The 26,523-nt window shown below is 41.2% G+C and overlaps 1 protein-coding gene across 1 annotated transcript in view; it reads right to left on the bottom strand.

Annotated features, from left to right (window-relative positions):
• LOC134640272 (serine/threonine-protein kinase 32C) overlaps positions 1–26,523 on the bottom strand; it is a 96,574-nt gene that overhangs the window by 18,717 nt on the left and 51,334 nt on the right. Inside the window, exons 3-6 of the mRNA XM_063491949.1 lie at positions 17,567–17,718; positions 8,543–8,716; positions 1,108–1,145; positions 239–328 (exon numbers count right to left, since the gene is read on the bottom strand). Coding sequence (XP_063348019.1) covers positions 239–328; positions 1,108–1,145; positions 8,543–8,716; positions 17,567–17,718 — 454 coding nt within the window. The remainder of the gene's footprint in view (positions 1–238; positions 329–1,107; positions 1,146–8,542; positions 8,717–17,566; positions 17,719–26,523) is intronic.

Below are 26,523 nucleotides of genomic sequence, written 5' to 3'. Positions count from 1 at the left end.
CTTTGATATCATTCACACACGCCTGTTTAGTGATAATGAGAGCGTACAAATGTATTCAGAAATTGAAGGAACAGCGTCTGGCACCTTCTAGCAATTAGTTCTAGGAGCTTTAACTAACCGAGACAGTTAAATGGTACAACTGAGCATTTAAAATTACAAAGAAAAGAATAACTTAATTACGCTAGGCCCCCTTTTCTTGTAGCTTTCTTTTTCATGCACAGTATAAATGTTTAGTTACCCATGTAGGGCTTGGTTCCAGCTAAGGCTGTGGCTCTCTCTCCGTCTTTTATTATTGTTGCTATGTTGAAGTCCGTCAGGTGAGCGTGACCTGAGGAAACACCAAAAATCCATCAACATTTTCTAAATAAACGTCTGCGCTCACATCAAAAGGAAACATTTTCACATGTGACAAGAGAAGGAAACAAATGAGGACACAACGTTCCCTTTCAGGAAGCTGGAATGTGATATGTAAGGACAAAGTGTCCTCATTATTTTGTGTGTCAGTCCGATGTCCCCGACTCCTCTGACCTTCTTGCGGTCGTTTCTGGGGTGTCGTACTCGTCGCAGCGGCTTGGGAACGTCACTGCCGTCTCTAAGGTTTATTTATTGTACAATTTCTGTTTTCCCCTGATGATCAAGCACTTTTCAAAATCCCTCCGTCAGCTTAAGCTGATAGAAGGATTTTGAGAAACACAAATGCACGACAGACATATTTATTGTATAGATAGGAGGAGAAGTACAAAACACAGACGCACACACACTCCATCGATACGACACAGTCGGTGGGGGTATTTTCCTAACATTGCAGCTTTTAAATGACATGGAAATAGAAGGACCTGAGGAAACTGAATGTGTGCACATAGCAGGAATACATATAGTATAATCAGAATAAAACTCATTAAGAGCCATATGACAAAATATAACAGGTATTTGACAATAAATAAATAAATAAATAAACAAACAATGCACAAAGAATACTGTGATATGCCCTTCAGGTCTGTGGTCTAAATGTGCTCTTATACAACTACGATACATACTGAAGGCCTAAAAGTCCTGTTTTGTTTTACATCCTGTCTTATAAACAGAGCAAACTGTTCACACCCTTACCTTGTTCATCCAATAGGATATTGTCTGGCTTGACATCTCTAAAAAAGACAAAGAATACGTACACATTAAAACATGGTGCAAATATCAGTAGAGGATATTACTTGCATTTTAATAGCACATCACTGAGTTTCTGCTGTGTACAGATAAACTGACCTACAGCTTTCTAAACCCCTATGGATGACATCACATAGACCTTCGGAGCATGTGGGTTATCAATGCCGCCTTTAAGCTTATTCATTTGGATTTCTGTGGAAACGAAATGGAACCACTAGAGATGGGAAACATCTCCACATGTGGCTCTGGGGCTGCAGATTTGAGACCTCTGATCTAAGCTATCCAATGGCACCGCAGCTTCAATTTAAACAGCCTCTTATTTATTCCTGGCTGATACAAAGGTGCTAATGTGATCATAGTTGCAATCATCAAGCAAGTCTGAAGTTATCTAATGATTCTGTGAGCAGTTCTGGAAGTTTTAAAGATTTCCTACTATAAATGTTGGAAGGAATTAATCAGGGATAAATTAGCTGGAAAAACTCCATGATATAAGCTTGGCATGCGTCTCTTGCACCACTTGAGAATGTGAAAACAGCCTCACTCATACATCTCTCTTTAAAAAGAGAGTCTATTTCATTGTGGCCCTGGTGGTAGCTATTCTAGTCTAAAAAGACCTGTAATCATGCCAGCTCCAGTCATGTGCTGGATTTTATACAGCCTGAAATCAGAACTGAGGACACCCAGTAGGCCCAGCTCCCCTTTAGACCATTTTACTATGAGTAAGGTAATTATGGACTCCTTCCCCTCCGAATATGGCCGAAAACATTTGCCAACCCTGGCTTCATTAACAAAAACAAAAACCGCAGTGTTCATGCTAGAGTTGTTAAAATGTGAGTTTCAAAATGCACTTTATAAGTTGTTGTTATTAGTAAAAGTGTTTGTGAGTTTAAGCATTTGCTAACTGTCTAATCTGCTCCCATAACTCTCCATTAACAGCACCTCCCATCATCATAGTTTGTGGTCAAGTGGGAAAGACCAGGATTGGATGTGTACAGTATGTGTAGATGCTAAAGCGTGTGGGAGGTGTTTTGAAGGCTGATGCATGTGTGAATTACATGTTTCAACAACATGATTTGGACATCTGTGTCAACAAGCAGAAAATTCCTTCATTCCCTGCATTTCGGAGCGCGTGAGAACACACTCATAACTGATCCCCGGGAGAGGTTTGTCCCAGAGGGACTAACAGGTTTGTCTGCACATGCTTATTACACTGAGCACCCAAGCCCTGGACATATCCAGGAGCGCGCGCACACACACACACACACACACACACACACACAAACACACACACACACAGCTTGACATTTTCCAGCCCTTCAAACACTCCACGGGCAATTAACAGAGCGCACACAGCTTATTTAATTATGCCGTACATCATGCTGGTGTGGAGAATACACGCGGTCTACAGAGAGCATCTACATACCCCACAGGACACGTGTGTTCACGGTGACTGTGCGACTGACGCGAATATCTGCTAAAACTTGTAGAGGGGAGCGGAGGTGGTGGTGCTGCAGACTGATCCAGCAGAACAAAGCAGGAGGGAAATGCATGCATGTTCACAGGAGGAATCCCTGCACCAGTGCCAGCTACAGCATCGTGCCACGCTGTTTGAAGTACAGAATTCACTTAATTTATTTTGCAGCAATCACAGAGACATCAGTCTAACATGAAGCTGCATGCCAAGTGATTTCTTATTTTGAACAGGAACAAAGCAATCCAGCGTGAGGTGATCTAACTTGCAGAGTGGATAAAAAAGGAGAGAAGAGAGAAGGGATTCTCCAATTCTACTTCCTTTCTTCTCACAGGACTAATTTTACCTCCTTGGGCATGGTGGCAGCTGACTGTTGCTAGGAGACCAGAGACCCCCCCCCCCCTTTTTTTTTTTTTCTTCAGTTGGTGCAACAAAATAATTGTAGAGTATTCTCCTGTCAAAAACTTCCAGGGTAGAAGAAAACTGCTGTGCTGGAGGAGGGCACTGATACAAAGGGACTAGATTACGGCACACACACTTGACTCAATGGCAGAAAACATGACGTTAAGAAGAGGACGAACAAAACACTGAAGCATTTTTTTTAGCTACTATTTATAGCCATTTAAAATGTATGTGATGAAGATGTTTTGCCAACTATACAATGAGGGGGAAAACTCTGGCTTCACTTTCAGAAAACACTTGCCATCTCCGTGAGGCTGCCAGCAGAAGTGTAATGATGCATATCTACTGCAGACAGCCATGTCTGAGAACCTGAAGAGAGCCACAGATACATATCAAAGAAGCCGTACGCATACAGGAAGAGAATAGCACCATCTCGCTTCACTTCAGCACATGCCCAGAAACTGTTTTCTGAATATTTGCTGAGGAATGACAAAACACAGCTTGAGGGGTTACCTAGTCACTCGGAGCATTGAATATCTACTAGCAACTAAGTGATAGGTGTCAAGCAAATCCTAAACAAGGCTTTACTGCTATAAGGTAACCTGCAGAGACCAGAGAAAGCCGCATCAAATGTCAGCTTGTCAGTTTTAAACTTTTGACCCACTAGTTTTGTGTGCATCACAATGTATTAAAAATGAACTTTAGATTGCACGAGCAGGAGTTTTAAGCTCAGGCTCCGGCTTTAGATGTATTGCACAGACCTGAAGGTGACAAACCTCTTTAACTCTTAGTGAAAAAAGCAAATACAATGGCAAATGTCAAACTATTCTTTTCCTTCCATATTCTTATATGTTATTGTTTATTCTGCTCCTTAAAGGTGTTTTTTTTTTTTTATCATGATGCCAAATATGTAAGTATGATGTATGCTTCAGTGTATCAGTGCATTTCAGCATTCAGAGGCCTCACATTAACGCGCTACCTTTACTTTAAACCAAATCTTAGCACTAAAATGTTTATCATTTATGATTTGGGGGAATTGCTTTTTGTCCCCAAAAGGGAGGCAGGTCTGTACAGTGTGACTATATAAACAGATTTATGTCCCCACAACATAAATAACACACACACACAAACATGCATACGGACACACACAGTTGCTGGAAGAAGACATGTAGCCCACATAAGGTTTTGAATAAGGTTCAAACAGTTTTTCAGCCATCTGTGGCTCTAAATCTGCAGCCTGCAGGGATGCAGCTCTTTCACTGACTGGACTGCACGCACGCTTACAGCTGCGCTCAGCATATCTGGACAAAGAGCTGTGTTTACTGAGTCCGCTGTGGATGAAGGATGGGGACAATTACAGAGAAACCCATATGACCCATCCTTAGGTATGCAAAGTAAATAAAAACAGTGACTTCAGCGCCTTAAAAAAGGTTATAATCTGAGCTCACACCAAGACTCGTGAGAAACTGAAAAAAAAATAAAAATAAATAATAATAATAATATATATCTCAATCAACCGACATTTGCTTGTGTATGGCTCATTTATGCTTGTTGTGCAGAATGTAAACTATGGTGTTTCACAAAAAAATAACAGTAAATGGCAACTTTAAACTGAGAGAAAAGACAGACTGCATCTGTGATATCAGCTGTCCATTTCTTTGGTTTTGGAGACCAGACATCACAGTCGCAGAGTAACTCTCACTGAAAATAAGAAATCACAGCATACTCCTATTGCAGGGACACATAAAGCGGGCCTGGTTTAAAGCACAACCAGCTTTACTGCCCTTCTGGACACTAATGCTGAGCATAACTTAAAAAATAAGCACTCCACAGAATTTTAAACTAGCCATCAAAACTATAATATAACTATATCTGACAACAGAACTGGACTTTTGAAAGCTTTCAAACTGAGGCACTGACTGAGTAGCTCTCACAGTAAAAGCTAGCTTGGACCATGGCTTTAAATCTAAATCTAAGTATATAAATGTATGCCATTCACTTTGTTTTAAGCCTTTCAGTCCCAAGATTCTCTAACGTGAAGGGTCTGGGTGGAAAATAAGGGGTTCAAAGCTCTGTATGACTCCACTTTATATCTCAGTCATAAAAGTAACGACTGAAATTTTAAATTTGATTTCTTTAACAAATGGGGAGCCAGGGTAATACAGCATGAAGTGGTTTTGAGTAACCTTGCTGCTACTGTTTGCACCAACTGTAAATGGGCGGCTGCTGTATCAATATGTTATACGTTATTAAATTTTAATTTCTCTTACAGACCTCTGATAAAGTCAAAGCTGCACTAGGCTAAAATATAAAACAAAGTATTGCAGAATTTGAAGATAGACATCACTCCTCCTGCAGCTCTTCACTGTTGCAGGCCTCTTATAACTTCAGGGGGATTTTTAACACATTCTTTTACATTAAAATGATCTTCTTTTATTGCAATACTAAATTCTACTTTGTGCATTGAATATTTCTCTCTTTGTACTGCTTAAAAATTCTCCTGATCTAGTCTGAAAAGAGCTGTGATGGTCAAAGGCTGCTTAATGGATTAGATTTTCTGAAGCCTGAAAACAGACCAGGGGATGTAGAGGAGTCAGGTTTCCTCTCAGACCACTTAAACTGCAACATGCTGAAAGTAATAATAGATTTTGTTTTTTGTTGGACCACAAAACCCTGTTTCCAATCTGTGCTAAAGGGCAACATATATTCTTGGCCATACTGTGGCCATGAATTTATAAATACATCAGATCTTGTGCAAAGGTGCTTTTTGTTGTGAGGTAAAGACACGACAATAATACAGAGAAAACTCCAACAATCAGACGACCCCCTATGAGCAATCACTTGGTGACAGTGGGAAAGAAAAACTCCCTTTTAACAGGAAGAGTCCTCCCTGAACCAGGCTGAGGGAGGGGCAGAATACGATTCAAAACAGTAAGATCCAAGTGGAAGGAGATGAGGAAGATAAATGTTGGGTCAAAAATATCCATCCTCAAACAAATGAGTCACGTTTAAAACCTGGAGATCAACATATAATGCAAAGAAAGGGACTGTGACTTTTTATGTTCTCACAAATGAACCTTTTAGAGCAGAAAACAACACTCGCTGGTGTTTAAGAGTGATGTGAGGCTCGACTCCTCACATTCAAAAATAACTGGTAATACTGATGCAAGGTGCAGAAGCACAACACAATGAAACAAGCCTCTTGAATACTGAAAGTTACAGACACAACCTTGAGCTGATCTTCAGTATTTTTTTACCACACAGGGGAAATTCTAGTTCACTGTATCCAGTTAAGCTACGTGTTCTCGCTGGCTGGCCCTGCAGCATCTAATGTATTTGGAAAGCATTGCAAACACGTCTTATAGATACGTATGGGTGTATTTGGGAGTTTAATGCGTCTGTCTCTCTCGGGTAAACACGCTGTGAATCAAAACCCAGAAGGCATGACATCCAATGTCACGCTGGAAATGAAATGTTTTTATTTTCTTCGAGGTATTACAGGCAAAAACTGGAGTGTCTGGGACACTGGTCAATTTATTCTTCTTTCAGTTCAGAGGACAAAAAAAGTCGCATACAATAGTAAACGGCAGTATATAAAATATAGTCATAAGCATTTTTACAATGTCATATTTTTGTACCTCTGTACACCACCACAGTGGATTATACATCAAACAATAAAGATGTGATTGAAGTGCAGACTTTCTGCTTTTATTCAAGGGTTTTAAAAAAGGCACCAAATTAACTGTTTAGGAATTACAGCTGTTTTTATACACAGTCTCCCGTTTGTTTGTGGTTTCTGCCTGGTGCTGTGCTTTATAGCAGAGATGTCAAAGTCACTTTATATTGTGGGTCACATACAGCCCACTATGACCTAAAACTGGTGGGACCAGTGAAACTCCCCTTTCTGTCAGTGTAAAGTTTAGCTACACATTTATCCCCTGAGACATCTTAATATTTAATTTCATTTAATTCAATGGAATTTTATTTATATAGCACAAATTACCAACAGTAGTCACATTAAATCCCTTTATATTAAAGCATATAATATAAAGTAATATAAGAAATCAAAGGCCATTTTTAAGAAATGTTGCTGTAATAATTGAATGAAATTTGTCAGAACGACTCTTTGGGCTCAAATTGTAAGAATTTTAAATTTATTTATTTTCCACTGTGGGAAAAAAATAAATGAAAAAAGCAGAAATAATAGATGGGGAAAAGAGGATTTTTTTCCCCACACTGTGATTTAATTGTTTATCTATTACTTATCTACTTTGGTGTAGCATGAATGGCCATCTTTATCAGTTGGAAAAGCTGTAACACTCATGAAAATACAGTTAAAAACTCTGCCCCCCTTCACATTTTCCAAAGCTGTCCAGTGCGAGTCCTCACTGGGCCAATTCTGGCCCCTAGGTCTTATGTTTGACACCTTTGCTCTATAGCAGAGGTGGAGAAGTCCAGGCCTCAAGGACTGGTGTCCTGCAGGTTTTAGATATCACCCTGGATCAACACACCTGAATCAAATGACTAGTTCATCACCAGGCCTCTGAGAACAAGACATGTTGAGGAGGTAGTTTAGCCATTTAAATCAGCTGTGTTGGATCAAGGACACATCTAAAACCTGCAGGACACCGGCCCCTGAGGCCAGGAGTTCCTCACCCCTGCTCTATAGGGTTGGGATCAGGTGACTGACTTGGCCAGTGAATAATATCCAATTTCTTTGCCTCAAGAAACTTTTGGATTGCTTTTGCGGTATGCTTTGGGTCATCATCCATTTACACTGTGAAGCATCGTCCATCCGTGCTGCTTCTCTCAGCAGTCACATTATCAATAAACATTAGTGAGCTGGTTCCACAGGCAGGCATACACGCCAGTGGAACAACACTGACTCCACAGTGTTTGATAGATAATGTGGTATGCTTCAGATCATGAGCTGTTCCATAATTCGTCATGGAATAATGAGGAAACAGACCTCATCTGGCTGTGGGACTGATTGAAAGTCAACTTTCCAAAAACTTCTGAGCCTCTGAAAACAGGAGACTTTGAATTCCTGAGCATTTAATTCAATACTTTTGTTCAACCCTCTGAATTAAAGTTGAAGGTCTGCACTTTAATCACATCCCACCTGTTTTATTTAAAATCTACTGCAAAATCACAAAATGTCTAATTTCCTAAATAATTATAGACCCAACTGTGCACACTTAGGCCTTTTTACTTGACTTTGTCTGCTGGACATATTTGCATTTTTCTATGCACATAGATATGTTTGTTATTTCCACCTCCAAAACCTTTACTCCACTGCAATCTTGCAGTTCTGTGCAGAAAAAAAAGGGTGCAGCTTTAACTTTGCTTTACGAAACAACCTTCAGAAACTGTCTCCTAAGGGTTTGAAGGGCAAATTTATGAAAGCGTTTTCCATATAAAAGAACACTTCATGCCCTGTTTATAGCCATAGACTTTTCAACAGCTTGAAAGCTCCTGGAGGCCTTGAATGGAAATGAAAAGAAATACCTATGGATGATGTGCTGGCTCTGCAGGTAGTCCAGCGCCAGCGTCATCTCACAGAGGTAGAGTCTGACTGCGTCCTCGCTGAACTGGACGTTCTGCTGCAAGTGGTAGCGGAGGTCTCCTCCCAGCAGCAAGTCCACAACCATGAACATATCCTCCTCGTCCTGGAACGAGTACCTGGGTGCAGTGGGATGAGACGGCCCTCAGTCACGGCCCAGTGTGGGAAAACACATGCTGAGCAAACAACCGCAAAGACTGAGCACACAAGACCGCAAACATGCTCAGTATGCTTTTCATGCAGGACACAGAGTGCGTTACATGTGCAAATATTATCAGACACACGCATGCTGATGAGAAGCACGAAGGGTCGGCGGACGAATCTGCACAGAAGCAAATGCAAACATGCACAAATATGGCACATGCACACCTCACAGCCACAACATAATATCCATGCCAGCTGTCGGACAGAATGCAAAAAGAGAGGACGTCACTGTCAGATCAAAGCTTGACAATAACGTGACCTGCTACACAGTTTTTGTCAATCAGGCTTACTGGTCATGCACAACAAATTAAAACACAGCCTCTTAGTGATCCAGGTGGGGATTTGTAACAGTCCACTCCACAAATTCAGCTTCAAAACATTAAGCCACACCGGTGAACGCAAATGTTTTTGTACAACAGAATCTAATCTCTCATCTGAGAAAAATAAAAGCAGAATACTATCTTAATAGACCCGGAGGGGAGGGACAACACACCAATCCGTGGTGACTCCTTCCATCAAACTTGGCTTAATGTGGTTGCTGCTGAGCCAGTTCTTTACTTTCCCATTAAAGTTCTGATGCTGTGGCGATACCATTTCTTTTTATAGCTCACAGGTTTCCTCTGTATCTTTGGGCTTGGCTGTGAACACTCATTGGGGGTGGGGGCATTCTGATTGCTCCTATTCAGGTGCAATTTCCTGCTGCTCCGTGAGAGAGAAAGGGAGTTTGCTGCAGAGGCCGAAATCATTCAATCTTATCCACAGAAGGAAAAACCCATTTGCAGAACTGCTGGCTTTTTCTCTTCCCCTTAAAACACCACACGATTAACTGATGAATCACCCTCGACATTCATGTGATAGGATAAATAAATTAAAAAAAAAAAAAAGAGGTGCTGCAGAACGGGGCAAAGAAAGTTTCCAATACACTTCCACTTTTCCTCTTCCGTGCCACTGCAGCCTGCACTCAATAGGAAATGACAGCAGAGCCACCCTACATCATGCGCAGTACACAAAGCTGCCCTGACCTGTTTAAGATCAAACTCCCCATTAAAACAAAACAAACAAAAAAACTAATATTGGCCTCAGCAGATGGCCAGCCCTAGGATGTTGTTTGCTTTTGGCAGGGGTTCCACACTGTCACCTTTTTATCACCTCATTGTCACAGCCCGATTCCTCAAACCCAGTTGACACACGAGCTTCCGCTGAGGTGGCACTCGCTATCTCAGCGTACCACAAAACTTTCAGCTTCCCTTGTCCACCGCTTAAATATCAGGGCTCCTGAGAGAGAGAGCGAGACTGCAGAGGCTTGGACTGCTTGTCATTCCCTTCCCCGCTTTCACTGAGGTGACACGGAGATGTCAGATACAGGCTGACAACTGGAGCATATGAAAAGCTCCAGCACTGACAAGCCTTGTCACCTTTAAGACTCTCACAAAGCACGGGATGGAGAAGAAACACAAACTGTTTTCTCTCTCTTTTTTTTAAGGGGGGGGGGGGGGGGGGGGGCCTTTGCTCCAAATAAACACAGTGTGAAATCCACAAATTCGACAGTTTTGACACTTTAAATAAAAGCTTCTCCTGCTGTGAAATATGATCTGAGCTACCCTGGAAAGGAAAGTGAGGTGTATTAGTTGAAGAGCACTTGTCTGAAGAGAGTATTTGAAGACATCCATCCTTCCAATTTCCTTTCTGGCACTTGCTCCGGTCTTGGTCGCAGTGGTGGCAGCTTAAGGGGTGAGGACGCGCCAGCCAAAGTGCCGATAGTGTTTGTGACTTTGCAAAAGGAAAATCCAAACAGGCGTGCCAGCTTCACAGAGCGATCGCCCTGCTGTAGAGAAGAGAGGAAACTATGCAGGGCTTGAATATTTCGCCTGCTTCATTCAACTACTTCTATTTATTTTTATGTGTCAAAGCCGAGACTGCATTAAAGGACAGAGAGTTTTGAAGTCGACTTGGGCGCCTTGAGCTAATATTTTTGCACAAGATGCAGTCATTTGATCGAATGTTCACACAAAAAACAAATTTAGATTTGGGAACCTTTAACTCTTTCATATTTGTCTTGGAGACATTCACTGTAATATAGCTACGGTCAACATAATGTTTAACCACTAATCTCATTTTATGTGCTTCTGCTGCACTTGAGATGAGGATAATTTATTGAGTGCCGCTCTCCTAATGAGCACAGAGGAATTGCTGCACAAACCCTCGAGTATGAATGAATGCCTAGCAGTTATTTGGGAGAAGAGTCTAGGGAGAGCCGTGACTGTCCAAAACCACGAGGAAGGACATGCGGGAAATGGCCGGGACAGGACTAGGTTGCCACGATTGCGGGGACTAAGAGAAGAAGGTTAGCCGGCTGGAAGGAGTACAAGGAACAGGCTGAAATAATCAGGCCACAATGACAAATGAGCCCGGGGAGGCAGGGAGGAGAGAGGGAAATAGAGAGACAGTGGAATGAGTTTTGAGGAAAAAACTAGAGTGAGGCAAGAGCTTGTGATTCTGTTGGCTCTAACCGCTCTACAAAGTTTCGATGGCCTACATAAAGTTGATGATAGAGATGGCTCAAACTGGCCGTGTGGCTCAGTCACAAGACTTTTGCATGATCCTTTGAGGATTCCTGTAACAATGGTGTGAGTGAGCACTGCCTCTAACAACTCACCTTAAGACAAAACACCTCCACTGGCCTGCTTTCACAAGGCACACTTTAAGTCCTATGCCCTAAAAAAAAGTTCTTCTTTAAGAGTAGTGTGTGTAGGGCACTTTGAACAAAAGTCCCAAGTCCTTTAGTGCTGGCAAGTCTAGGACGAAATAACCTTACCGACCGCAGTAAATGCTCATCATCCAGTTTTCTTTGGGTCACATTTGGCCTTGACTTATAACTTTGAGTCAGGTTGAGTCTGGCTGCCTCAACTGAACCAAATGTCAACCTTATATGAGCCAGATGTCAGATGTGTTGTGGCATTTGGGTCAGATCTGGCCCACAGATGACTTGTCGTTACCTACCTACATCTAGTCCAGCTTATAACTTACGGTCAGATATAATTATTATACTTGTAGAAATCTATATTCAACCCGACCACATTACGGCAAGACCACAAAACACTTGCCAGAACTGAGGCACAAGTGCCAAAAGTAGCCCAGAATAGGCCCAGATGTGTCTGAGTCTGCATATTGCCTGGAAGCATGCTTTATTAAATATAATGGCTCAGCCGCACCAGTGTGACCTAAGAGCAATCGCTTTTAATACAAAGTGATTGCATAGGACAACTGTGGGGAGGCAGCCTGCCTTCCAACAACCATGACCCCACTCAAACCGACTGTAGTCACACAGACTGGCGAAGGATTGCAGACACACTGCAATCAATCTGAGTCAGTCTATGCTGATGAGAACTTGTCTGTGAAGCGTCTCTTTGCAATAGGGGATTCAACTCAATTTGCTTGTATTCTGATTATATTCCTATATAAAAGCAGGGTTGCTGAGCACCCATGCAATTTTACAGTTAATCTTATTGCTGTTTTCTTACCATCTTGATGTGCCGAAGTCGCTTTGAAGAAGGAAACTGACTGCAAGTGGCTGCGAGCCTAGTCCCCATCTTCAAAGCAACCATTTCAAAGACAACAAGACTGTAAGCACGCGGTTACAGCAGTCTCCGACCACTGCTGTTTCTCGTGTTACTGTAGCATTAGAGAAAAGATCTCGTAGTTCGTCTTTTATGATGATGATTTAAAGAAGGCCCCTCATAGGGCTTGTTATAACTGCTGACTGGAGGTGTAGAGGCTAATTTGTTCCATGGCCTCCCGAGGCCTTGTTCCATCCAGGTCTGCAATCAATATTCCTAATGGAGGCCGAACAGGAGAGAGCACATCCATCCTCGGAGCTGCTCTCGCTTGCTTTATATGACTCTGATGGAGGGAAGGATGGCATGAGGCAAAACACTTCATGCAGCTGCTCCAGATGACTCACCCTTGTTTTGATTTTTCAACCTTTCACATTCTTCAAGATGATCCCGAGAGAGTGGGGAAGCTCTTTGACAACAGTTGCCGTGATGTACGTCCATTTGGTCACTGGTGCATCTCCTTAAGGGAGAACTGGTTGGAGCATTAAAGGGAAAACCAAACATTTACTATGATGTACAGACCAGGGGATCAAATTCCTTTCTGCACCCTACTGTTAGTTATTCTCTGCTTCTGGGTGGGACCCCTGCACTCTGGGGTTTCCAACATTGCGAGTAAAAGAGGAAGTCGGCGTCTTCTCACGGTTTGCAAATCCTTACAAGGATTTATGTGGATTTGGAGTGTGCAGCAGATGATAGTTAATTTTTCCTCCTTTAAGGTAATCCATTCAGCGTACCCTTGACTCCTACACATCATTTCTATGCGGCGAGGGAATGGTCGCAGCAATTACCGTGGGCTGCAAACTTGACATCCGCCCAGCTTAAAGCAGCCTTCCCCCGGCTGATGGGATTCAGTGTGGGCTTTCAGAAGACCGCTTCTTAATGAATTTCTTGTGATGCTATGGACGGAGCGGTTCAAAAGCACAGGAGAATTCAACGACGTCTCAATGAAAGCGAAACCTCCATTTCCTGACGCAGCGTGCCAGGCTGTGTAGGTATCAGCTGGAGGAAACCTAACAAATCCTTTTATTCTGCACATCTCTCTTTTTTTGACAAAACAAAATCAGCACCAAATACTTTCTTAGTACAGTCTTGTGTGCACCTCCTGTCTTCATAATAATCCCCCTCCTCCTCCTCTCTGTGTGATTGTGGAAGTCATCTTCATCTGACAGGCGTTTGGTGGATTTTCCTGCGCTTTTTAATCTGTTTGCCTCCCTCCTGGCACAGTATCAATAAAAGCACTCCTGTGAAGCTTATCAAAACAGGCGTTTCTTGTAAGTTAGATCTGTTTGTTTTTTAAAAAAAATAGGCATTTCCCAAAATGCCCTCAGCTGCTCTATCACATATGCATTAATAAAGTACCGAAGTGCCCAAATTCCAAGGACCAGAAATCGTATGGTTCTGTTTGATAAGCCTATGGATACCAGCAACTGTCTGATCAGCCTACCCACACAGGCAACCAATTATTTTCTTAGCTATACAGTAAGATGGGAGACAGGAAGATGAGGCAGACTTCTCATCGGTCCTCTCTCATTACCTGCCTGGCTGAGATGTTGTATCACGCAGCAGCTAAATGGAGCAGTTTATCCGATGCATACAGGTGCATCGCAAAACAATCCTGTCACGCACAGATGCTCACAAAGCATCTGGTAAACTGCGACAGAAATAAACTTGCGATAGAGACTCAAGCAGTAGATTGATTTGCTTTATGTGTCACTGTGTTCTCACATCCAGCTTTCAGGGAACTATCTGAACTTTCTTGTGATTAGACGTTTCCGTCAGTCCAGCGTAAATCCAACTGCTTATTAAGGAAGGAACTAAACAAACCTGTATTTGAAGTGATCTTCTGAATACAGGTTTGCAAGAAAACACCTCTCTTGCTCTGTAAGCATCAGAGAAGTCTGCAAACCTGAATGCTTTAAAACATCAACGCAGCTGCTTAAGTTCAGGGTAACAGCTGCATCCAGACATGTTTACACATATCTGCCTGTCACATCATCTAACAGCAATGGCAACAGCCTGTTGACAAAGTACTCCTGCCTTCTGGATCCCTCACTGTTACACCTTCTTTGTCTGTCTGTTACTGCACTTAATGCAAAGTTAGACAAACCGAAACATTTCATGGCATTATTAGATTTCAACACATCACAAAAACAACTTAAAATGCTCAAACGGTAACACTGCATTCAAGAATCTGTCATTCCCTATTGATTCAACCAACAGTCATCACTGGAACTTCTTTCCAAGAGTGACTCGACAAAAATAAGTCAGACGACTGTAATTTTAGTTCGTGGGCCAGATACAGTCTCATCTCATAAATGGGTCAGACCATAACACATAACTGCTCTTTTTAAAGCAAGCTGAAATCATAGGCCAAGTGAAAAGTGAAAGATCCTACTACTCCTCCTTTAAAGATCTGACAACTTGTTGGCTCAAGACTTTTATACTAAAGTCTTGAGCCAACCCTCATATCTTCATATTTTGCTTCCAAGGAGCCAGACTTTCTAAGCAATAGTTCTTCAGGCTTCCTGAAGGTCATTTTAAGTGTTTCACCATTTTTTCCAGCAACATTTTTATTTCTTCCTATTATTATTGTTTTGTTAAGCCAATTAACACTGAGCTGTGAATCATTTATTATAAAAAAGACAGATGAACCACTGTTATGTCTACACATAACAGACAACTTGGCAAATAACCGATTTGAGACATGGTGGCAGTGAAATGTTGGCTGTCAAGAAGCCATTTTTAATGAAGAGAAACAGGGAGAAAAGACTGAGGTATGCCAAATTATACAAGGATTACTCTGATAGTCAGTGGCAACAGTTCTTATGGAGTGATGATTCAAAATTTGACATTTCTGGTTCAAACTGCTGTCAACATGTATGGAGCAGTGTCTACAGCCATGGTAAAACAGTGGAGGCTCTGTCATGGTTTGGGCCTTCGTTTCGGCCTGTGCTGTTTTCTCCAAAAGCTGATGAACGCAGAAAAATCCCATCAGATTTCGATCCACCATGTACCATCTGGAAAACATCTGACTGGCAACAGCTTTATTTTGCAGCATGACAATGATCCCAAACACACTGCCAATGCAGTAAAAGCATACCTGGAAACGCACACTGGAACTTTATCAGTCATAGATCGGCTGTTCCAGAGGATTCTGACAGAGAACGGAAACAAAAGGCGGCCAACATCCAAAGAAGAGCTTTGAATGTCCTTCGGGAAGCCTGGAAAACTATTCCCGAAGACTACTTAAAGAAATTAGAAGAGAGCTGCCTAAGAGAGTCCACGTGGTGTTTTAAAATAAAGGTGATGATAGGACCAAACTGTGCAAACTCTTTTTTTCCCTCCCTATCTTAATTGCCCCTTGGGGATAAATAAAGTCTCTCTGATTCTGATTCTCATAAATTATATTTACATGCATTTCCATTTCCACGTTTCAATAATTCTGGACCCATTTCCTATTTTCTTCACAAAACAAAGAAATGGGGGGCGGCACGATCCTGTTTTCTCCTCATTTAATGACTAATCCATTTATAAAACAGATAATGAGCGGCCTGAGCTAAGCAAGTCCAATTTCAGCAGCATGGCTCAGTTTTTTCAGCTTCATTAAATCTACTCTCATTACATGTACTTTACAATTTACAGATCACAGCTGAAAAGCACCAAAAATTCACATGTACATTTTTTGTAACTGAGCAACATTTACATGTTTATTATTCAAATCGCTCATCTCGATTTACAAACACTTTATTGTTTTTGGCATAATCACAAATGAATTCTCAACACATTTTATTGGAGCTATTAATGACTTCCCTGCAATTTTCACTAATTTTTCCAGTGGAACTCGTGTTTGACTCTCAGGGTGTAGAGTAACTAAGACTAGTGCTCTTGATTATATTTTAATATGCGTGGAAGTGACAAAGCTCAATTGGCTTCCATTAATTAGGAGCAGAGGCAGAAACTCCACGAAGATGAAACACAAACCGTCCGCTTGCACGGATACCGCTACAGGTCTGCAAAATCTGTTTGCAAAATCGTCCTCAACATCCTAAAATAACACGTGTCAAAGATAATGGTCCAATTAGAATGAAGACTTATGGCGTTTTGAGTATAGGACCAATTATACTTGGAAACGACAGGAACTGCTCGAGTATGAGTTTCTGTGTGCTCCCGGTGAGATGGACAGGCCATTTTTTTGGAGCATCTCAAATGCAGAGAGAGGAGGTGTGAAACTTCTCAATCCCACGTAGCCACAAAGATACAGTTCAGCATGCTTGTCACTAATGGGTATTTAAAACAGTGCTGCTTGTAGAGAGAGAGTGAGGGTGAGCTGAGCAGCACAGCTAGAACTAGAAAACTAGAACACAGAAGGCTTTGGCAGCCATAAACTCCTGCAGGGAATTATAAAAAATAAACAGGCCTACTACTGTACGCTCATTAAAATGCCCTCAGTTTGTTGTAGTGAAGTAAGAGTATCTAGCAGGCAAATGCATTCTGCAGATTGATCTTAAATCATTCACAACTTGGTAAGGAATGAGCCCCGGACACGGCTTTGTCTCGCTCCGCGTAATCAATCCATCACGGAACGTGGGAATATTCTGACAGCGATCGCCCGGAGACGACGAGCACGTGCACAACCGCTCTACCAATTACAGAGGAGCAAAGTGCTTTGTGTAATACGGCGTGAATGCCGTGCCAGGTCCCCAATTACATTTAGAAATGTGTCCCGCCCGGAGATGAGCATTGAATAATGAAAGCAGCCTCCATTCACCCACATATCATACTCGAGGGAAGAGTGAGGTCATTTCAAACCACAGTAATTATCAAATGTGTGCTTCATGGGCTCAGAGCCAAAATTAATATCCCAGAATATCTCTCCGCTATAAATTGTTTCTTAAGTTAATAGCTGTTGGTTTCTGAAGGAGAATTTGTTCAAGCTTTAATTAAACTTTTTTTTTTTTACCCACATGCAACACATAACATTCAAAAAGAGTGCTTCTATTTAAAGGATGCGACAGATTTTTACAGCAAGCGTGCACACGTCTACTGGGAATCACTTGAGGGTGGACGCACGGAGCGCACAGACAGGCGAAGCAGGCAACCGACACAAACAGAGCCGACCACACTGAAAGTGTAAAAACATAGGATAGTCACCAGAGATTTACTAAAAAAACATGTTCAATTTCCTGTAGGATCTCAAGCTCTCTAAAGACGTTTCGGACCTCATCTCTCTCTATGCACTGCTGTTTGTTCATGTACTTCATGGCGTACATCTTCTCGGTGTCCCTCTTTTGTACAATGCATACCTGCAGCAGGGAAAAGACAGAACAGAGGGAGGGGGAAAAGGGAGAAAGGACAGAGAAACAAAATTGGGCACATTAGTACAAGATAATATAAATATTTAGCTGCTTTTCGTGCAGGTGTACAAATGCGGTCACGCTGCTGTGTGAATAAAATGTTTTCTAAACAGCCTACGGCATCATTCAGCTGCTGATTAACGCGATAACCTGAGTGGATGCCCTGCACTCATAAACCGAGCAGCCCAAATAAACTTCATTTTCGAAAACATGGGAGACAACAACAGAAACCACTTCCAAACAAATCACCTCATTATTTATTTAAACACTGATTACAGTTTTTTTCTTTTTCTCATCAGGAAGTATCAGTGAAGGGTCAGGAACAGGACAGGACTCCAGAGGGGTCGCTACAATAACATTACAGCTTGCAGTCATTAAAAACAGATCACAGAGCAAGTCCTGCTTAGCAGGCCACCGCTGGATTTTATCTTTTATGTTTTCTGCTTGTTTTTTCCAGTTTCATCTTTGTATAAAACTCACTCCAGAAAGACTGATTTAAAGCTGGTGTGGAGAGAAGGAACACATACAGCATTCAATAACACACATACCCATTACACGTGTGCTGTGTCACAGCAGACTTGAAGACAAGAAATCAGAATCAGTCCTTTTGATGTGGCTTTCTAGCCGTCTCCAAAGGATGGTGAGGGCTAATTTGCATGACTGTTGAGCAGGGATGCCACCAACGCGCGACGCCGTCAGTAAAATGCTTAAATGAGCCAGAGGGAGAATACACATTTACAGTAGCTTCTGCAAAAATACCGCCTTTCTTCAAACTGAATTCTTCTATATCACATGAACATGAAGCCTGCAGACAAATATGCTAACTTGGCGGCTCACCACGCATCTTTCTTAAAAAATGCTTTTATTTTGTCATCTAAAAAAAAGACATGATATCCAATTGTACAATTCCCTTGCTTTTATTCTGTAAGCTCAATGGTGGCTAACCAGCTACCCAATGCCCTTCCCATCTCGTGGTTTCCCTACTGGCTGGCTCATTGGTCAGGTTGGTGAACTACTTCTCTACATCATTTAGTTTTTTAGCTTCAGGGTCCCTTTATCCAGAACTTCCAGCAGGTGGAGAGCTGGTTCATGTGCTACAAAAAGGAACAAACACGGTAAAGTTGGATTTAATCCATTATTTGAGAGGAGCTAATTCTACTGAAAGCCTCCTCACCCCACTGTCACGATCTTTACAAATAAAAACGGAATTCATTAATTGGAATGTGGGTACTGCAGCTAGATTTCTATTAGAGACCATTGTCTTGGTTTTGTTTATCTGGGTTTCAACAAATGTGTGTGTGTGGATGACAAAAAGACCCGGCACAGGGAGAGTATCACAGTGGCAGCAGGTCAGCAGGAACACCATTACTCATCCTTGTAACACATTTAAAAGATGCCAGCCTTGTTTTAAAGCCAAGGAAGGGGCCGGGGTGGAATATGATTACCGACCACCTACATTTAAAAATGTCCTCTGGTTTTCCTCCTTAACTGGATTTCTTCCAACAACATGGCATCTTGTGTGCATGCTAACACAGTGAATGTGAAACTTAGAAAAACCACATAAATCTCAGCATCAGTCACTGTCCAACTACCTAAAGAACAAAATCTAAGCAGCTGTTTTGGCCACCGCTGCACTGACTGTAACATTTGCCAACCCCGTGAAGCATTTAATGCTAACCCCCCCTCCCTATTTCTGTTATAGACACTCAGCCATTGCTGGATTGAATTGTCCACCAAGGATCTTCTCGCAGGTCTGCTCGTTACAGTCAGATCCACACAGATGGCGGTTACATAGCACTCTGGCCCTGATGCACTGCAAAAAACACCCTTCGCAGCTAGTCATTTTTCTCATTTTTTCAGTCTTAGAAAACAGAGGGAAAAAATGCCAGAGGGAAGAGAAACTATCCCTCGCCCCCATCCAGATGGATGTTTGTGCAGCTGTGCATGCTGCAACACTTTTCACAAATATGATGATACCGTCCTGAAATGAGTTACCGAGCCCTTCGCTGCTATGTTTAAATTATGTTTGCATTACAAACAAATAAAGAGGCTTCAAGAAGCTAGATACTTCTGCCAATGAAATAAGGGTTTTTCCTCTTGATTTGCTGGGAAAAAATGATTTCAAGACTGAACACCAAGCTTAATGAGGTGTTAAAATAGACATTATGTGAACAGTGACAGGAGGAAAGCCATTACTGTGTAAAACATCATCTACTTAATTGTACTCATGGTTTCCCCTGAAGCACAGAGCTCGCTCTAATGTGTGCCAGGTCTGACTCGCTGCCTCTCCATTTTCTTCCATCTGGATCTTCAAGTTCACCCCCCGCCTCCCCCCCTCCCATCACGCTCACCAGCTCATCGTAGCTAACATTCATCAAACCCTTTCTTCGTCTCCTGTTTGTTTGCCAAGTCTGCTGTTATTGTTAAAACTGTTGGTATATTACTGCACACCAATGTGGAATACAATAGTATCAATTTCAGGACAGTATTTTAATGACTCGCACAAACATGATTTATTAAGTTTACTACGGTTTGTGTCACAAAATGTATTTAGTGATGCAAATTTTAAAGTTATTTAATTTTATTTAGTTTTGTACCTGATGTTGGTTTGATAGAACATAAGTAAACAGACAGTATAAAGGCAGCCACATTTTGTTTTGAGAAAGCTGTTTCAAAAATGGAATCTTACTTATTAAAGTAGAAAAGATCAACATCACTGGAGAATAGAAACTCCACACGACTCCACAGTGTAGTTACTTAAAAGCCGTTCTATCCTTTTCGTAAGTTTTTAGAGATAAAAGCAGGATTTTCAGATGCGCTTACACCGATTCTTTCTTCAAACAAGAAGCACAATACATTTTTAGAGATACTCTAGACTTCCTATAAGTGTTATTAAAGAAAGTGCTGCTTCTTCTCTTTTCCTTCCCCCCCCCCAAATGGTCCCCCATCCGCGACTCCTGCACAACATGGCTTTGTGTTCAATATCGATCATGTAAACAATACACAGAAGTTCGTTTAGCGTAGAAAAGGAAAAAAAATGCTTTACAGAATAAAGCAAAATACATTTTAATATCGCTTCACCTGATTCAGTTACATATCGGAAAGGAGTGGGAAGAAGTGCACGCGTATTTAATCCGACCCCTTCGACATCAATCGGTTATCAGTCAATATTTATTCAGCTTCCTTACTGATATAATCTGCAGAAATAATAATGATTTCTAATATAACATATACACCACATTATACAAGATATCATCATGTTTATGTGATGATGTGATCTGATTCAATGTGATGACTTACCCAAAAACAAGTGTTCTCATTAGTGGTTTACATATTCCAAGTGAAGCATGTCGAATGATTAAAATTATCAGTAAATGTGAAATCTTGAGGTCTGAAGTCTTTTGACTGAGAGAACAGTAAAGATGATGAATGGCTGTACACAGCATGTGCTCAGTTAATGACAGCGCTGATTAAGAATGATGTGCTTTACATTTTTTCACTGGTCTTGCTGGATGTGCACTCTAAAAGCACATGAAAAGCAAAAAATAAAATAATACTGTAACTCCTTCTCTTTCAGCTCCTTACAGTTTCTGTGTTTATCATATTTGTGGGATGTGATGCGCTTTGCTGCTGTGATGCAACATTTCAAATGTAAGTTGTCTGACTGAAATCTGTTCTCATGTTCAGGGTTGAAAGGTCACCAAAGCAAAGCAAGTGGAAACTGAGAAATGTTCAGTTTCTGTTTACATTTTTTACTTTAACAATATTTCTACGGCACATTATGTTTATAATGTACAAATTGATAAATATCTCAGGTTCACAGCTTGTTGCTTAGGACCGCAAGGTTTACAGTTTTGGGTTCATGTATAATCCATCTGCAAAGAGAGCCGACGGAGGCACAGGGGGACTTTATTCATGAAAAATCAGTTTGAATGGATGTTTCTTCATCACGCTTTTCTGTGCTGACCATATTCTGTTACCCTGCATTGCACAAAGCTACTTTGAAATTTATTTATTGGTGATTGTGTGTCAGTATCGTAGAATGTAAAAACACAACATTTCCAAACCAATCAGATATCAAATTGTCAGTCATCTTCCACTAACCTCGTATCTGGAATCCTCAGGAGCCGGTCAGCGGAGTGAAATGATGACTTTTAAAAAGGATTTATTCATTTATTCATAGTGTGTATTAGCAATTCAATGCATTAGACCAGTTTAGTATGGAGCAGAAAAAAGTGACAATTTGGAGACGAGAGGTGTGAGGTGGAATGTTTTGCAAGCTATTTGCATATGAATGGAGAAGTTTTCACCTAGAATTAAATCAGTCGAGATGGAAGATCCCCACAATTGCAGAGTGTGGGACTGAGGCGCCGTAAAGGGATACCTTCTGAGACAAGTTCTCTCAGAGCAGTCGTGGACACTCAAATGTTCCTAATTATTCTGTAACATTATCTCTAAAACGCTAACGGTCGGTGTGAGTCAGCCTATCGTTAACACTGCTGGCCAGGCTCTCGTTGTTAAATTCTAATTTAGGAACACCTGCTAGTCAGATTGCTTTGAATATTTGTCAGAGATAAAGGTCAGTTTGTTTTCAAACAAGCAGGGCGGAAGAGGGGCAAATCTGAGGATGGTGCCAGATCTGTCCGCTGGCTGGCCAGCTGCGCATCTGGGAGGAGAGCTGGCTAATAAATTGGCACAGCGGCCACGTCAGGCTCTGGATTGACCAGCCTCCAGCCAGCAAGAGTCATCCAAAAACAAAAAAAAGAGAAAGAAAGAAATGAACAGTGCTGCCTAATAAATGAGTTAAAAGTCCCAGGAAATGTTACTTCAGCATAAACAAAATGATCAGGAAACTTTAGAAAGCATTTCGTGCACACATTTAAACTTAAATATCTATTTAATCTGCTTCAGTGGCACTGCCTGGACCGACAGCAGCTGGCTGGAAAATGGCAACATGTTTCCCAGCCTTATTTAAACTTCCTAAAACTGAAAAAGTAACAGAAACATGCCTGTGGATCCTTTAGCAAAAACTACCACAGTGGAGAGTTTTTGGAAGCTTTTACTTTTATCTCAGACACAGTTTTGGAAGACATGTTGCTGGGTTTTTGATGATGCCGTTCGACTAAATCTATCGACATTCAGATAAAATGATCAAAATCTGTATTAAAAGTGCCTTTGGGGTTGTTCCCTACAGCAGCGACACACACACACAAACACGTGTGTAAGTCACATAATTGACTTCCCGAAACACTCTATGGCTCTTAGTCCCAGTCTGCTGCTTCCAACTAACTCTAGAGAGTCTAGAGTTTAATTTTTAAATTGAATCTATTACGTTTTCTGTAGTTAGTGTCTAAAAAATACACTGTTACAATGTTGAATGTTCATATCAAACATGTATAGTGAAGTTAGTGGATGCACGAGCAATTGCCAGTGGTCGGAAACTGTGGAACAACTGAATTTAATGAATATAAAAACAATAAAAACCAAGATTACACGGAACAAAGAAAGAAGTTATAACTGACCTCGGGTCAGCAGGTAGCTTTAAAAAAAAAAAAAAAACAGGGCCGCAGTGAAAATGATCTGAAAGCGGCACTGGTGACCTTACTAATATGATTGTAAAAACTGAGCGGTCCAAAATAGTCCCGAGGTTCCTGACTTGCTTATTGTGTTTCAGAGAACGAGATGATAAACATGAATATGTCTTCTGTCTTTGACTTTGTGGATCAACAACAAATATTTCCATCTCATCTCTGTTCCGTTCTAAAAACTTTCAAGAGATCCAACAGCCAACGCAGCTTCTTAATTTGTGAACAGGGGGTAAGATCAACTGTGTATGAATGATATATGATGATTCTTCATGATAGTACCAAGTGGCAGCATGTAAAGATTAAAAAGTAATAGGACCTAGGACAGATCCTTAGGGACCACCTGATTAAATTTTGTGCAGATCTAAAACTTTAGGTATGACGAAAACCATTCACGAACTTGACCTTTTAATCCAATTTAATAAAGGTCATGATGTATTTTATTTTCTTTAAAAACAAACCAAAATTCCCATCAGCAGGAATTGTACTTTACAACAAAAACATCACTAAAACTGAATAAATAGAATTTGGCTTATTATTAGCACTGGGATTTGTCAACATGGAAAACTGTTCTATACTGTGTTTCTTTTGAGCCCAGCAAGTTATGGGAGTGACAAATAGCCAGCTGCATTTACTGATCGCAAACATACAGAAACAGTCCGAGTGTTATTGAATTCAGCAGTGCAGCTATGAGACCGCTTTAGTCTCATGCACCAGGGGATTTGAAGGGTAGTGTTAATGAGCAAACACAACTGAAAAGAAAAAAAAGGCTATTCATATGGGCTCTGTCCAGGGTTTAGACTTGGCTCCAGATTTCATGTCTCCAAGCAGCGGGAAGGACGGCGGCGCTGGCTCTGGGTGAGATGCTGTCACAACGCTGGCTGTAATCTCTGACCACCAGCTGCACATAGCACCTGTTTATCTCTCCTACAGAGCGCTTTATAGAGGTGGCCAGACGAGCGCACAGACACACACAATAAGCATTAATTCAGGGACCACGCCATTTCTCTGTATATTTCTCTATGTGCTGTTAGAAGCTATTGGATGCAGGGGGAATCTAATGGCAAGGAGTAGCGCCACAGATGAGAGCACCTGCCTGTCTCTGCCTCACAGAATCCATGCTTTGCATCACAACAGCTCAGATGCTCACTTTTAATAGTTTTGAGCTCTGGAGCATGAAACCAACTTTGTTTTTGTTTTTTTTGTGTGTGTGTTTTTGCAGCACAATCATTATTTAATAAGGACGAAGAGAGGCGAATGACACTAATAACAAGGAGCTTGGCGGGCTGCTTCCTGGAGTTGATCTCCGCAGGGTCAGCCAGGGGCGCCTGGCAAGCAAAGAGACACGTACCTACGACTGAACAGCACATGAAAACATTCAACAGTCTAAATAAAGGCAGCTCAGTTATTCACCCATATGTTCTAGAAACTTGAGGATCCTTAATGAGGCGATACGAGCAGCAATTACAGATTAACAGTGGGGCTTCTGAAGGGAGCAGCTATATGTAAACTCTGATTTAAAACCAGAAGTAATCCATTTAAAAAAAAAAAAAAAAAAGCAACAAAAATTCATTAATTTTTCAGCAGAGTGCACATTGCACAGAGCCAAGTGAAAGAGAAGAGATTATTCAAGGATGCTGTAATTAATATTGTCGTAGAAGAAAAGGCCAGCGCAGCAGCTGCTGTGTATTACAGTGTCTCAAGCGTTCAAATGTGAACGAAACCATGATTCAGGTTTCTATTTAAACAACGCAGCCCACCTAAATTTGCTGGAAAAAATTCCACTGGGACTCAATGTGACCTATCTGCTGGTACGACCCATCTACTGCAGATCATGAGACTAATTATATATTCCACTGAGATGATCTGTCCAGCTCTAACCTCAGCCTTTTTACCCAGCTGCCGAACGGGTGGAGGATGTTAATTCAGGAGGTCACTGGATAATGATTCCACGGGGCACTGGAGAATTCACAGTAAAAAAAAGAAAAAAAGATTCAGTCTCTGGAGTGAAAAGCACTGGATTTAGTTGAGCTAAGGAGGGGGAAAGGTTTCTGAATGTAACCTAGCACGTCTCCACTCATTTTTAAAGGAGGTAATTCCTTAATTAAACCCAAGAGATGCTTTATACTGGAGTTATATTAAACTTCTATCTACCGGTAAGTCCTAATAAAAAAAAAAAAAAGTTCAGTGGTTTTAAAAAGCTGAGTACACCATGAGAAGCTTTTTCAATTCCTTTATTCCTTATTAACTTAATAAAGAATTATGAAAGAAGATGAGTGGAAAACACTGAAGACTGGCAGGTCTATTGGCAAGAGCCTCAAACGATGCTTAAAATAGCAAATCAGGAAGTTCATTACAATCTTTTAATAATGTGTGTCATCCATCACCGAGAAGAGATCGCATCACATGTAGTACCATTACTCATGGCTTTTACAATATATATATATTAGACATCACAGTAAGGCAGAGCGCCTTAATAATAAGCACACAGCTCAGAGTTTAGGAGCCTTGCTGAAGGACACACAATTGAATCTAAAGCATGACTGAGGTTGTAAACCCTGGCACCAGTGCCCCAAGGGGCTTGTGATGACTTTTAGAGGCATTACAAGATGATTTATGGTGGCCATAAACTTTATACAAAAGATGGACGTATCTTCAGGGTCTGAAAAGTGAAGCCAGTGCGGAATTACCTTAAACTTGGGCCAAGTCTTGTTGCAAAACGAGCTCTATGTTAAGACAGACCTCTGCTCTCTTGTTCTCAGACCTCAGAAAATGCTCTCCTGATGAGTTTAAGGTCTCAGTCGCTATTTGGAGGTCATGATGTTCATTTTGTAAACTATCATCAATAAGGGTGATAAAGCAGATGCTTTATAAGACGCTAAATGCTTTTAGTTAGCATCATAAAATCTTACACGCTGCATTAAAGTATAAGAGTAAAAGTAATTCAGAGTGGTTGGCTCTCATATTGGCACTGGCGATGGTTTTATTATGTTTAAATATGCTTCATACGCCCAGACCCATGAATTCATATCAACTTAAGAGCTTGAACTAAAAACAAACTGTAGAAAATGGCTAATTTATTCTTGTTGTTTTATAGTTCACCATCTGTTGTAGATGACACCGCTAACCGCAAATGGGAGACAATCTCTCAAAACATATATTTTTACCA

The sequence above is a fragment of the Pelmatolapia mariae genome, linkage group LG13 (assembly GCF_036321145.2).
Source record: "Pelmatolapia mariae isolate MD_Pm_ZW linkage group LG13, Pm_UMD_F_2, whole genome shotgun sequence".
NCBI classification, from domain to species: domain Eukaryota; kingdom Metazoa; phylum Chordata; class Actinopteri; order Cichliformes; family Cichlidae; genus Pelmatolapia; species Pelmatolapia mariae.
Note: the sequence above shows the minus strand (reverse complement) of the source record. Positions and strands in the feature narration are given on the sequence as shown.